General features: G+C 35.9%; 1 protein-coding gene across 1 annotated transcript in view; it reads right to left on the bottom strand.

Moving 5' to 3' along the window:
* Positions 1-13,346, bottom strand: part of LOC128692891 (uncharacterized) — a 39,044-nt gene that overhangs the window by 3,814 nt on the left and 21,884 nt on the right. The window contains exons 2-3 of the mRNA XM_070080431.1: positions 5,995-6,115; positions 5,748-5,881 (exon numbers count right to left, since the gene is read on the bottom strand). Of these exons, the coding sequence (XP_069936532.1) occupies positions 5,748-5,881; positions 5,995-6,113 (253 nt within the window). The 5' untranslated portion in view covers positions 6,114-6,115. The remainder of the gene's footprint in view (positions 1-5,747; positions 5,882-5,994; positions 6,116-13,346) is intronic.

Here is a 13,346-nt window from a genome sequence, read left to right on the forward strand (position 1 = left end):
CTTCGTCGACATTTAAAAGTTCCTCAAAATATTCTCGCCATCTACCCAAAACCTCCATCTCCCCATCTACTAACTTCCCTACTCTGTTTTTAACTGACAAATTCATTCGCTCTCTAGGCTTTCTTAACTTGTTTAACTAATTCCATATTTTTTTCTTATTTTCATTAAAATTTCTTGACAGTGCCTCTCCCACTCTATCATCTGCTCTCCTTTTGCACTCTCTCACTACTCTCTTCACCTTTCTTTTACTCTCCATATACTCTGCTCTTCTTATAACACTTCTGCTTTGTAAAAACTTCTCATAAGCTAACTTTTTCTCTTTTATCACTCCCTTTACTTCATAATTCCACCAATCACTCCTCTTTCCTCCTGCACCCACCCTCCTATAACCACAAACTTCTGGCTCACATTCTAATACTGCATTTTTAAAACTATTCCAACCCTCTTCAACCCCCCCCCCCCCCACCGCCACTACTCATACTCACCAGCCCACCTTTCTGCCAATAGTTGCTTATATCTCACCCGAACTTCCTACTCCCTTAGTTTATACACTTTCACCTCCCTCTTGCTTGTTGTTGCCATTTTCCTCTTTTCCCATCTACCTCTTACTCTAACTGTAGCTACAACTAAATAATGATCCGATATATCAGTTGCCCCTTTATTAACGTGTACATCCTGGAGCCTACCCATCAACCTTTTATCCACCAATACATAATCTAACAAACTACTTTCATAACGTGCTGATCATACCTTGTATATTTATTTATCCTCTTCTTCATAAAATATGTATTACTTATTACCATACCTCTTTCTACACATAGCTCAATTAAAGGCTCCCCATTTTCATTTACCCCTGGCACCCCAAATTTACCTACTACTCCCTCCACAACATTTTTGCCCACTTTAGCATTGAAATCCCCAACCACCATTACTCTCACACTTGGTACAAAACTCCCCACGCATTCACTCAACATTTCCCAAAATCTCTCTCTCTCCTCTACACTTCTCTCTTCTCCAGGTGCACATACGCTTACTATAACCCGCTTTTCACATCCAACCTTAATTTTACTCCACATAATCCTTGAATTAATACATTTATAGTCCCTCTTTTCCTGCCATAACTTATCCTTCAACATTATTGCTACTCCTTCTTTAGCTCTAACTCTATTTGAAACCCCTGACCTAATCCCATTTATTCCTTTCCACTGAAACTCACCCACCCCCTTCAGCTTTGTTTCTCTTAAAGCCAGGACATCCAGCTTCTTCTCATTCATAACATCCACAATCATCTCTTTCTCATCATTTGCACAACATCCACGCACATTCAGACTTCCCACTTTGACAATTTTCTTCTTCTTATTCTTTTTAGTAATTATTACAGGAAAAGGGGCTACTAGCCCATTGTTCCCGGCATTTTAGTTGACTTTTACAACACGCAACACGCAACACTTTGATCCAAGGCTGGCTGCCTTGGATCAAAGTCTAGCGCAAACTGGACTCAAAGGTATTGGTCCAGTGTGGGTAGATTGGTAAAGCACTGCGTACCTTGTTCCAAGGTTCGTAGGTTCGAGTCTCCTTCAGCCAGAGATTAGTGTTTGTGTATATTTCGCCTGCTCTTGCGAATTCCTTGTATATATATATATATATATATATATATATATATATATATATATATATATATATATATATATATATATATATATATATATATATATGTCGTGCCGAATATGTAAAACTGGTCAATTAGCAAGAACTCATTTAAAATTAAGTCCTTTCTAAAATTTTCTCTTATACGTTATACGTTTAGTGTTTGTGTATATTTCGCCTGCTCTTGCGAATTCCTTGCATATATATATATATATATATATATATATATATATATATATATATATATATATATATATATATATATATATATATATATATATATATATATATATATGTATGTCGTGCCGAATATGTAAAACTGGTCAATTAGCAAGAACTCATTTAAAATTAAGTCCTTTCTAAAATTTTCTGTAAAGATATATTTTTTTCATTAACGTTAATGTAAAAAAAATTTAATTTTGGTCCAAAAGAATCTTAGAAAACGCCTAGCCCAACTAAATATATTTTAGATTTGTTTCCAGTAATTTAATACTAAACAAACACAGTGAAATATATTTTTTTTGTTAGGTTCAGAATGATTTTGGCGAAATTATTGCATACACAAATTTTCGCTTGTCCTATATGGCAAGACGAGCGTTGCTATTTAAGCCAAGATCGCAAGTTCTGCTTATTCGGCACGATATATATATATATATATATATATATATATATATATATATATATATATATATATATATATATATATATATATATATATATATATATATATATATATGTCGTGCCGAATATGTAAAACTGGTCAATTAGCAAGAACTCATTTAAAATTAAGTCCTTTTTAAAATTTTCTCTTATACGTTTAAAGATATATTGTTTTCGTTAATGTTGATGTAAAAATTTATAATTTTGCACCAAAAGGAACTTAGAAAACTTACCTAACCTTATTATAACAAGAACAATTTTTTTTAACCTAACCCAACTAAATATATTTTAGATTTGTTTACAATAATTTAATACTAAACAAACACAGTGAAATATATTTTTTTCGTTAGGTTCAGAATGATTTTGGCGAAATTATTACATACACAAATTTTCACTTGTCCTATTTGGCAAGATGAGCGTTGCTATTTAAGCCAAGATCGCAAGTTCTGCCTATTCGGCACGACATATATAGGAGCCTTTGAACCAAGTGAGAGAGTAATTGTGGTAGGGGACCTGAATGCTAAAGTAGGAGAAACTTTTAGAGAGGGTGTGGTAGGTAAGTTTGGGGTGCCAGGTGTAAATGATAATGGGAGCCCTTTGATTGAACTTTGTATAGAAAGGGGTTTAGTTATAGGTAATACATATTTTAAGAAAAAGAGGATAAATAAGTATACACGATATGATGTAGGGCGAAATGACAGTAGTTTGTTGGATTATGTATTGGTAGATAAAAGACTGTTGAGTAGACTTCAGGATGTACATGTTTATAGAGGGGCCACAGATATATCAGATCACTTTCTAGTTGTAGCTACACTGAGAGTAAAAGGTAGATGGGATACAAGGAGAATAGAAGCATCAGGGAAGAGAGAGGTGAAGGTTTATAAACTAAAAGAGGAGGCAGTTAGGGTAAGATATAAACAGCTATTGGAGGATAGATAGGCTAATGAGAGCATAGGCAATGGGGTCGAAGAGGTATGGGGTAGGTTTAAAAATGTAGTGTTAGAGTGTTCAGCTGAAGTTTGTGGTTACAGGAAAGTGGGTGCAGGAGGGAAGAGGAGCGATTGGTGGAATGATGATGTAAAGAGAGTAGTAAGGGAGAAAAAGTTAGCATATGAGAAGTTTTTACAAAGTAGAAGTGATGCAAGGAGGGAAGAGTATATGGAGAAAAAGAGAGAGGTTAAGAGAGTGGTGAAGCAATGTAAAAAGAGAGCAAATGAGAGAGTGGGTGAGATGTTATCAACAAATTTTGTTGAAAATAAGAAAAAGTTTTGGAGTGAGATTAACAAGTTAAGAAAGCCTAGAGAACAAATGGATTTGTCAGTTAAAAATAGGAGAGGAGAGTTATTAAATGGAGAGTTAGAGGTATTGGGAAGATGGAGGGAATATTTTGAGGAATTGTTAAATGTTGATGAAGATAGGGAAGCTGTGATTTCGTGTATAGGGCAAGGAGGAATAACATCTTGTAGGAGTGAGGAAGAGCCAGTTGTGAGTGTGGGGGAAGTTCGTGAGGCAGTAGGTAAAATGAAAGGGGGTAAGGCAGCCGGGATTGATGGGATAAAGATAGAAATGTTAAAAGCAGGTGGGGATATAGTTTTGGAGTGGTTGGTGCAATTATTTAATAAATGTATGGAAGAGGGTAAGGTACCTAGGGATTGGCAGAGAGCATGCATAGTTCCTTTGTATAAAGGCAAAGGGGATAAAAGAGAGTGCAAAAATTATAGGGGGATAAGTCTGTTGAGTGTACCTGGTAAAGTGTATGGTAGAGTTATAATTGAAAGAATTAAGAGTAAGACGGAGAATAGGATAGCAGATGAACAAGGAGGCTTTAGGAAAGGTAGGGGGTGTGTGGACCAGGTGTTTACAGTGAAACATATAAGTGAACAGTATTTAGATAAGGCTAAAGAGGTCTTTGTGGCATTTATGGATTTGGAAAAGGCGTATGACAGGGTGGATAGGGGGGCAATGTGGCAGATGTTGCAAGTGTATGGTGTAGGAGGTAGGTTACTGAAAGCAGTGAAGAGTTTTTACGAGGATAGTGAGGCTCAAGTTAGAGTATGTAGGAAAGAGGGAAATTTTTTCCCAGTAAAAGTAGGCCTTAGACAAGGATGTGTGATGTCACCGTGGTTGTTTAATATATTTATAGATGGGGTTGTAAGAGAAGTAAATGCGAGGGTCTTGGCAAGAGGCGTGGAGTTAAAAGATAAAGAATCACACACAAAGTGGGAGTTGTCACAGCTGCTCTTTGCTGATGACACTGTGCTCTTGGGAGATTCTGAAGAGAAGCTGCAGAGATTGGTGGATGAATTTGGTATGGTGTGCAAAAGAAGAAAATTAAAGGTGAATACAGGAAAGAGTAAGGTTATGAGGATAACAAAAAGATTAGGTGATGAAAGATTGAATATCAGATTGGAGGGAGAGAGTATGGAGGAGGTGAACGTATTCAGATATTTGGGAGTGGACGTGTCAGCGGATGGGTCTATGAAAGATGAGGTGAATCATAGAATTGATGAGGGAAAAAGAGTGAGTGGTGCACTTAGGAGTCTGTGGAGACAAAGAACTTTGTCCTTGGAGGCAAAGAGGGGAATGTATGAGAGTATAGTTTTACCAACGCTCTTATATGGGTGTGAAGCGTGGGTGATGAATGTTGCAGCGAGGAGAAGGCTGGAGGCAGTGGAGATGTCATGTCTGAGGGCAATGTGTGGTGTGAATATAATGCAGAGAATTCGTAGTTTGGAAGTTAGGAGGAGGTGCGGGATTACCAAAACTGTTGTCCAGAGGGCTGAGGAAGGGTTGTTGAGGTGGTTCGGACATGTAGAGAGAATGGAGCAAAACAGAATGACTTCAAGAGTGTATCAGTCTGTAGTGGAAGGAAGGCGGGGTAGGGGTCGGCCTAGGAAGGGTTGGAGGGAGGGGGTAAAGGAGGTTTTGTGTGCGAGGGGCTTGGACTTCCAGCAGGCATGCGTGAGCGTGTTTGATAGGAGTGAATGGAGACAAATGGTTTTTAATACTTGACGTGCTGTTGGAGTGTGAGCAAAGTAACATTTATGAAGGGATTCAGGGAAACCGGCAGGCCGGACTTGAGTCCTGGAGATGGGAAGTACAGTGCCTGCACTCTGAAGGAGGGGTGTTAATGTTGCAGTTTAAAAACTGTAGTGTAAAGCACCCTTCTGGCAAGACAGTGATGGAGTGAATGATGGTGAAAGTTTTTCTTTTTCGGGCCACCCTGCCTTGGTGGGAATCGGCCAGTGTGATAATAAATAATAAATATATATATATATATATATATACATATATATATATATATATATATATATATATAAATATATATATATATAAATAAATACATATATATATATATATATATATATAAATATATAAATATATAAATATATATAAACATATATATATATATAGATATATATTCCCACCTGAACACTCACCTTTACCCTTGGCCCTGGACATTCTCGGACACCACATTTTGGCCGTAAAGTAAGTCTGGGATTTGTCCTTGTGCAGAATGACACTGTAGCGGCAGCGGAAGTCCAGGAATTTAACTATACCACCTTTCAGTAATCTAGGAAAGAAAGTTTTTTAAGTCTCTTTTTAACATACAAATAAAAAAATCACAACAGCAGGACGGCAAATATTTTCCAAACGTATTTTGGAGAAGCCAAGAGGAGTTAGTACCCTTTTAACTTGTTGACGACAGGATTAATAAGATCCTTCCAGTCCTGGGCGTGGCTGGGGTCTGGCTGGCACATCAACAGCAACACACCCAGGCAGCTCATTAACACCCACAGCCTCATCACTAGGCAGGAAAAATAATGTTAACTGCATTATAAGTTCACATGCATTTTATTACAATTACTTTTTTGTTAGAATATTCGAAAAGCATTAATGAGTTTTTATTAAAAGCATTGCTGTGGTTTTTCTTGATAGAAAGAAGATAAAATTTGAATAGTTCTATTGCCACCAGTTTAAGGCACCAGAGGCAGTTTATAGCCAAACTGTGTATGCTAATATTATTGAAATTCTGCGGTATTTCAAAGATAATCAACTTTTTGCTGGATTGAATGTTAAAATCTAAATTAAACCATAAGAAGGTACTGAAACATTAAGCTAGTGGTCAAAAGATAATGAATTTTATCATTACAATGTGTGGAAAATTGCATATATCTGAATGTAACTAATTATGTACATAACAGTAAATGATAACAAAGGTAATTATTATTTATCAATGTTACATAGACAATAGGAATTTGGGACACCTAGGTCGCAAAAAATGTCCCCCTTCGATACCTACCACTGTCATAACCACAAGTTGCTCTGGACCTATTAATTAAATGAAATATACATACACCAGGAATACTGGTAAATATATAAATTTGTGGACTGTATATTAAAAATAATGAATGGTTATATATATATATATACACAATTACATAACAGAAGAAAAATATATCTTAATATCACTCACCAATTTAACTGGAGATTTATGTGTATCATACTCAGAAAACCTCACTCTAACTAAATCTATGAAAATAATGCTGGCCAGAATTACACACAGATCTAGAGAGCTTATCTGAGGTTCCTGGAGCTGTCTTGTCCAGTCGTCTGATATCTCAAGTTATGCAGGAATGCCCATCCTCCAATTTCGCCTCCTATTTGAGAGGTGTCAACACAATTTTAACCTCTAGAGCACGAAAAATTCTTCCCATTACACCAACGTTTGTACAAAATTCAAACAAAGATGGCCAGTCTCCTTCTGCGCAGACGCAGACTCTCCGTTTTCTATGACATAAATATTATTAAATACAGTATGGCCATCTATTTACATATAAATACTGAATTTCTGGAAAATATATACAGTATTTTCCACACTGCGGCGGGCCGGAGTTCGTTGCTAAACGATTCAAATTACTCCTTCCTTTAGGAGACGATTCCAGCCAGTTCTGGCTTGAGTGGCTGTACTCCTAGTAGGTCTTACTAAGATTTCATCTTCCGGCATCACTTGGTCTGCGTTATCTTCCATATCACTCGTGTCACTTTCCCTCAGATTTTCATTTACGTTTGATTGAACACCTAATTCCAAGGGAATCAATTTATTAATTGTGCATAAACTTTCCTGGCCACGACACAACACTTTGACATTCCTGACAACACCTTGTGCATCTGGGTACAATGTCAATACTTTGCCCAGAGGCCACAATGTTCGATGTTCAGTGTCAATTAACACAATGTTACCTGGTTGAATGGTCTGTCGATTTACTGCCTCTGTCACACCATAAAAGTGTTCACGTAGTGTAAGAAGATATTCCTTACGCCACACATTAGACCAATGATCAATTACTTTATTTAACATTTTAAATTTATTACACAACACTGCCGCATCATTGTAATCTTTATCACTTTCTTCCGGATTATCTCTATAGTCAGGGGCAGCTTCCAATTTCCTTCCACATATTAGATGAGAAGGTGTTAATACATCTGCATCAGGTGTATCACTCATGTACGAGAGAGGCCTATTATTTTTACGATTTTCTGCCTCCACTAACAGTGCACGGAATTCTTCCAAATTAATTCTCTTCCGGTGTAGTACTTTGCGGAGACACCTCTTCACTGTGCCTATCGGTCTTTCGAACAGCCCCCCCTGCCAAGGGGCTCTAGGAGTAATAAATTTCCAGGTACACCCTCGCTGAGTTAACAGAGATTGAACATCGTTACTATTATTTAATTCTATCAAGTGTTGAGCACCTGCTACAAAATTTATGGCATTATCATCAACCTCGGACAGGATCTCCTAGCTGCAAATTTTCGAAACAGCTGTATAAACTGTTTTGCAGACAAGTCCTGTGCCACTTCTAAATGAACTGCCCTAGTAGCAGTACAGGTGAACAAACAAACATACACTTTCAGTGGAACACCATTTGATGTACCTGTTAAAATTATTGGACCACTATAGTCTACACCTGTTACATCAAATGGTTTCACTAATTGTACACGCTCCTTTGGCAATGGTGGAGGACCTGGGTACATATAGGATCTGGCATCCACACGGCAACATATTACACAAGATTTAATCACCCTTTTTACACTTTGCCATCCTTGTGGAATCCAGAAAGTTTCCCTAATACAATTTAAGGTATCTTGTACCCCACCATGCATTACATTTTTATGGGCATTTAGAACAATCAAATAGGGTGTTTAGCATAATCACCCAATTCAGCATTTTGTAACCTACCTCTGCACCTAATTACATTGTTCTCTAAATACAGCCCCAATTTCTCTATTATAGAACCTTTCACAATTTTTCTTTCCATCATCAATTTAATCTCATTTCCATAGATTTCCTCCTGTACCCTCTTTATCCAATATTCAAGAGGATGTGAAAACTTATATGAAATATTTATCTTGTTTAGAAATTCAAACACCAACTTAGTTACATTGATCAGTTTGGGTAAAGAAGAATACCTATTTATATCAATGGATAAAGAAGGACAAACTACTGGAGCGGTGGTCACAGTAATTTCAACAAAAGCAATATATGCCTTTTGTACAGGCCAATTAGCTTTATTTACCAACCAGCTTGGTCCTTTAAACCATGATACAACATTTACAAATTTAGCATAAGGTAAACCTGGAGACAAGAAATCAGCTGGATTCTCCTCACCAGATATATGATTAAATGTTAACACATGCTGACCCAAACTATTATACTTCTCTTGCATCTGATTAATTTCAGCGACTCTGTTTTGTACATACACAATTTTACTGTTTCCATTACAAATCCATTGTAAGGATACCTCATTATCAGACCAAATTACAGTGTCGCTAATATTTATCTCCTGCAACTTATTTCTTATATAATTAGCTAATTTGACACCTACATAAATGGCTGTTAATTCCAACTGATTTAAGGTATGTGATTTAATTGGAGACACTTTAGCCATAGACATAACAAGAGAAATAACACTATTACATTGAAGATAAGCAACTGCTCCATATGCCAATTTTGAAGCATCACAAAAAATGTGGAGTACATTTTTCCCATTTGGATTGGCCACCTGGCATGGGAACTCCAACATTGGAATTTTTTCATAATCACCAATTAATTCATCCCACCTGTTAATGAATTCCTCAGGTAGAATTTCATCCCAAGCACATTTAAGTTTCCATGCTTCCTGAATTAATAATTTCCCTCTTATAGTAAGGGGTGACACTAAACCTAGTGGATCAAAAGATTTGAAAACTTCAGCAAGCAAAACTCTCTTAGTTAATTTATTAGGCATACTGTAATTATTAGGTTTTAACATTAACAAATCTCTCTTAGTATCCCAATTTAAACCCAGTACATTACTACATTTTGGCACCTCATCTCCAGGGTAATCTTTACTTATTTTGTCCTTCAATTTGGACGAATTACTATTCCATTCTCTCAGAGGCATATTTGCACTTTGCATTATTTTATTAGCTTCTCCATAAGTCATTAACAGTTCCTCTTCAGTTGACGTTACACCAAGGAAATTGTCCACATAAAATTGTTTGCTCATTACTTTACTCAATGGACTTTCCATACGTTTAAGGTGTGCATTTATCGTCGCTTGAAGTAGGAACGGACTGGATGTAGCACCAAATAATACGCTCCTCAAGCAAAAGGTTTTCAGAGGACTAAGTGGGTCACTAGGATTCTCAGGCCATAAGAAGCGGGTACAATCCCGGTCAGCCTCTTGTAAACCCACTCTTAGGAAAGCTTTACTTATGTCAGCCGTAAAGGCATAATTTTTCATCCTGAAATTTAATAAGATATCTCCTAATTTTTCCGTCAACGACGGACCTGTCATCAAACAGTCATTTAAACTAGATACATTTTTGTTACTCCTGGCACTACAATTAAACACAATTCTCAGAGGAGTGGTCTTAGAATCCTTCTTCACTCCGTGATGTGGCAAATAGTGACCATAAATTTTGGCTTGCTCAGGAGGTACCTCTTCTATAAATTTATTAATTAACTGTTCAGCAATTATATCATTATAGGCAGTTAACAATTCTGGTGTTTTACTCAGTTCGCGGAGCTGAGCCTTTAACTGCCCATATGCCATTCTGTAATTGGTGGGCAATTCTGGATGGTTCAGTCTCCACGGAAGTCGTACCCAGTATTGTCCAGATTCAAATTTTACATCTCTCAGGTATTGCTCCTGAGTAAAAGAATCGTCTGGACTTTCTTCATTTACATTTATTCCAATGCTGTCTAATTCCCACAATTTATGCACTGGCTCAACACCACCCTCTATGGAAGAATTATACTGGGGTACGATTTCATGAGTAAGACACACAGTTATGGTATTTGTAGTTTCCTCTAGTCATGAATTATTATTACGAGGAATCCTACCATACATTACATGGCCTCCTGCAGTCTTCAAAAGGGTGACACCACATTTCTTTACCATACCCTTTACAAAGGAGGCATAACAGTCACTATCTATTAAAATATTTATTGGGCCTACAGAATCATCACTTACACCAGAAGATGCTAAATTTACATTATGTGAAAGTCTTTCTGTAGCTTTACTAAGTCCTACTGTAGATATTTTCTCTGGAAGTCTATCTACAATTACTGCATTAACACGTTTTTTCTCATTGCTCAACCTGACAGTTACATAAACGGTGTCATACAATTGAGATCTTTTATCCGAGAGAAAACCAGATAATTTTAAAGTTGTGGGATCTCCCATCTGTACTTTCATACCATCAAGACATTTACGTTTTATGAAAGTACACTGGGATCCCTGGTCCAATAATGCAGTTACATTTTTTGATTTATGCCTTTTATCATCAATTTTTACCTGTAACACAGGTAAGGCTACTTCAGCAAAACCATCATTATTAACATTAGCAGCAATTTTTACATTAGCTACTGTTATGTCAGGATTGTCAACATTATCATTATTATCAACATTATCATATAGACCTTTACACATGACTATATGGTGTCTTCCTTTGTGACATTGATAACAGAAGTTTAATTTGGCATAACAATCCCTAACATTGTGATTACCTAAACATCTGATACATCTGTCAAGTTGCTCCAATCTTTCAACTTTATCATTCCATGAATTGTATGCATTGCAATTCTTAGAAGAATGAGTACCCTTGCAGAAAATACAATTTCTCTTTTCTTTGACTGGTTTCTTATTAACTGGGCTACTCTTAGGAGGATACTTATTCCTCTTACCTTGTGGAGAATCATTATTTCTGATTCTTGCTACTTGATATGTACCTATGCAACTATTTTTAGGAAATGAATTTTGATTATTACCACTGGGATCATTTTTCCCTTTGTGAAACTTAACAGATACCTCAGAGATATTATGTGTTTCATCTTTAAAATGAGTTGGTTAGCTGGTCTGCAACTGAGCAATTAATTCTTGTAGACCTAGTCTTATTTCCTCCAGACCAAAATAACCCTTGTGATACTTGTTCGAGAGCCCTTCAAGTGTTTTACAGCTTAATTTATTCTGTACCATGGCACTCAATAACCAGTCTGATTCCTTCAGATTATATTTATTACTTAAAGTTTTGAGAGTGCTCTCCAGTTTAACTCTAAACTGTTGTAAACCTTTGCAAGTGTGATCTGGAGATTTTAAATTAACAATGATATTCACTAGATCCAACCTACTTTGTTCTATATTACCATAAATGACCTTCAACAAGTCAACTGCTTCCTTGTAAGAGTCATCCACATTGGGAAAGGCTTGTATGAGTATGTGAGCATCTCCTCTTACTTGTCCTTTGAGGTAAAATAATTTAGTTACACAGACTAGAACACTCCTGTCATGCACAGCTGCTTTAAAAATTGACCAAAATTCCTCCCAATTTTCTCCAGGATTAAACACAGGCAAACACAATTCTGGGATTTTTTTGCAAAGACATATTATTTGTTGGAGCAGACTGACCAACTGCCTGGTTTACACATTTTAATTTATTCAAGGCCTGACCTTTACAAGAAAGAATCTTTTCCTCTAATTCATAATACTGATCTACTTCAGTCTCATCTACACAGTTTACTAACAAATCTCCTTCATATTTGTTGTAATATAATTTGTATGAATCATATCTATTACCTAAAGCATCTAAATACAATTTTAAATCATCAGTATTCACAGTTTCTTGATTCATTAATTCCAAGCACTTATTATATGCCTTGGTTACATGAACTTTCCTAGCCTGTAGTGATGCTTTCTTTACTCTATATTCCATATGCTTGTCTTCTACATCAATTTCCTCATTTTCAGCCATGATGCAATGTATTAAATACAACCCAATCAATAACACTGATACAATTTACCTTTTAAATAAATCCCAGCTACTTGAGCTCAGCAGTTACATGTAAAAAATTGTAATATAAATTTTAAATGTACATTAATACAAACTTGGCTCATCAAAATTATTATACAAATTAATATAAATCCTTGCCAGAATTTGGCATAGCAAAATTGATATTATACACATTAATATAATTAGCAACACTTGCCTTATCAATTACACATACACCGATATATATCTTGGCCAGAATTGTATTATCAAATTAATATTATACAAATTAATATAAACTTAGCCAGACTTGACTTATCAAAATTAATATTGTAATAATTATAATCCACTACACATGAAGTAAATTTGTGAACTTAACATCCACCTCTTTCTATCATTTCACATATAATTATTAAGTAATTAACTAATTAATGACTTCACTAATTACCTCAGGTTCAAGAAGGACCAACGGGCAAATTAAATGTGGAAAATTGCATATATCTGAATGTAACTAATTATGTACATAACAGTAAATGATAACAAAGATAATTATTATTTATCAATGTTACATAGACAAGTAGGAATTTGGGACACCTAGGTCGCAAAAAATGTCCCCCTTCGATACCTACCACTGTCATAACCACTAGTTGCTCTGGACCTATTAATTAAATGAAATATACATACACCAGGAATACTGGTAAATATATAAATTTTTGGACTGTATATTA

Source organism: Cherax quadricarinatus, unplaced genomic scaffold (genome assembly GCF_038502225.1).
Source record: "Cherax quadricarinatus isolate ZL_2023a unplaced genomic scaffold, ASM3850222v1 Contig440, whole genome shotgun sequence".
Lineage (NCBI taxonomy): Eukaryota > Metazoa > Arthropoda > Malacostraca > Decapoda > Parastacidae > Cherax > Cherax quadricarinatus.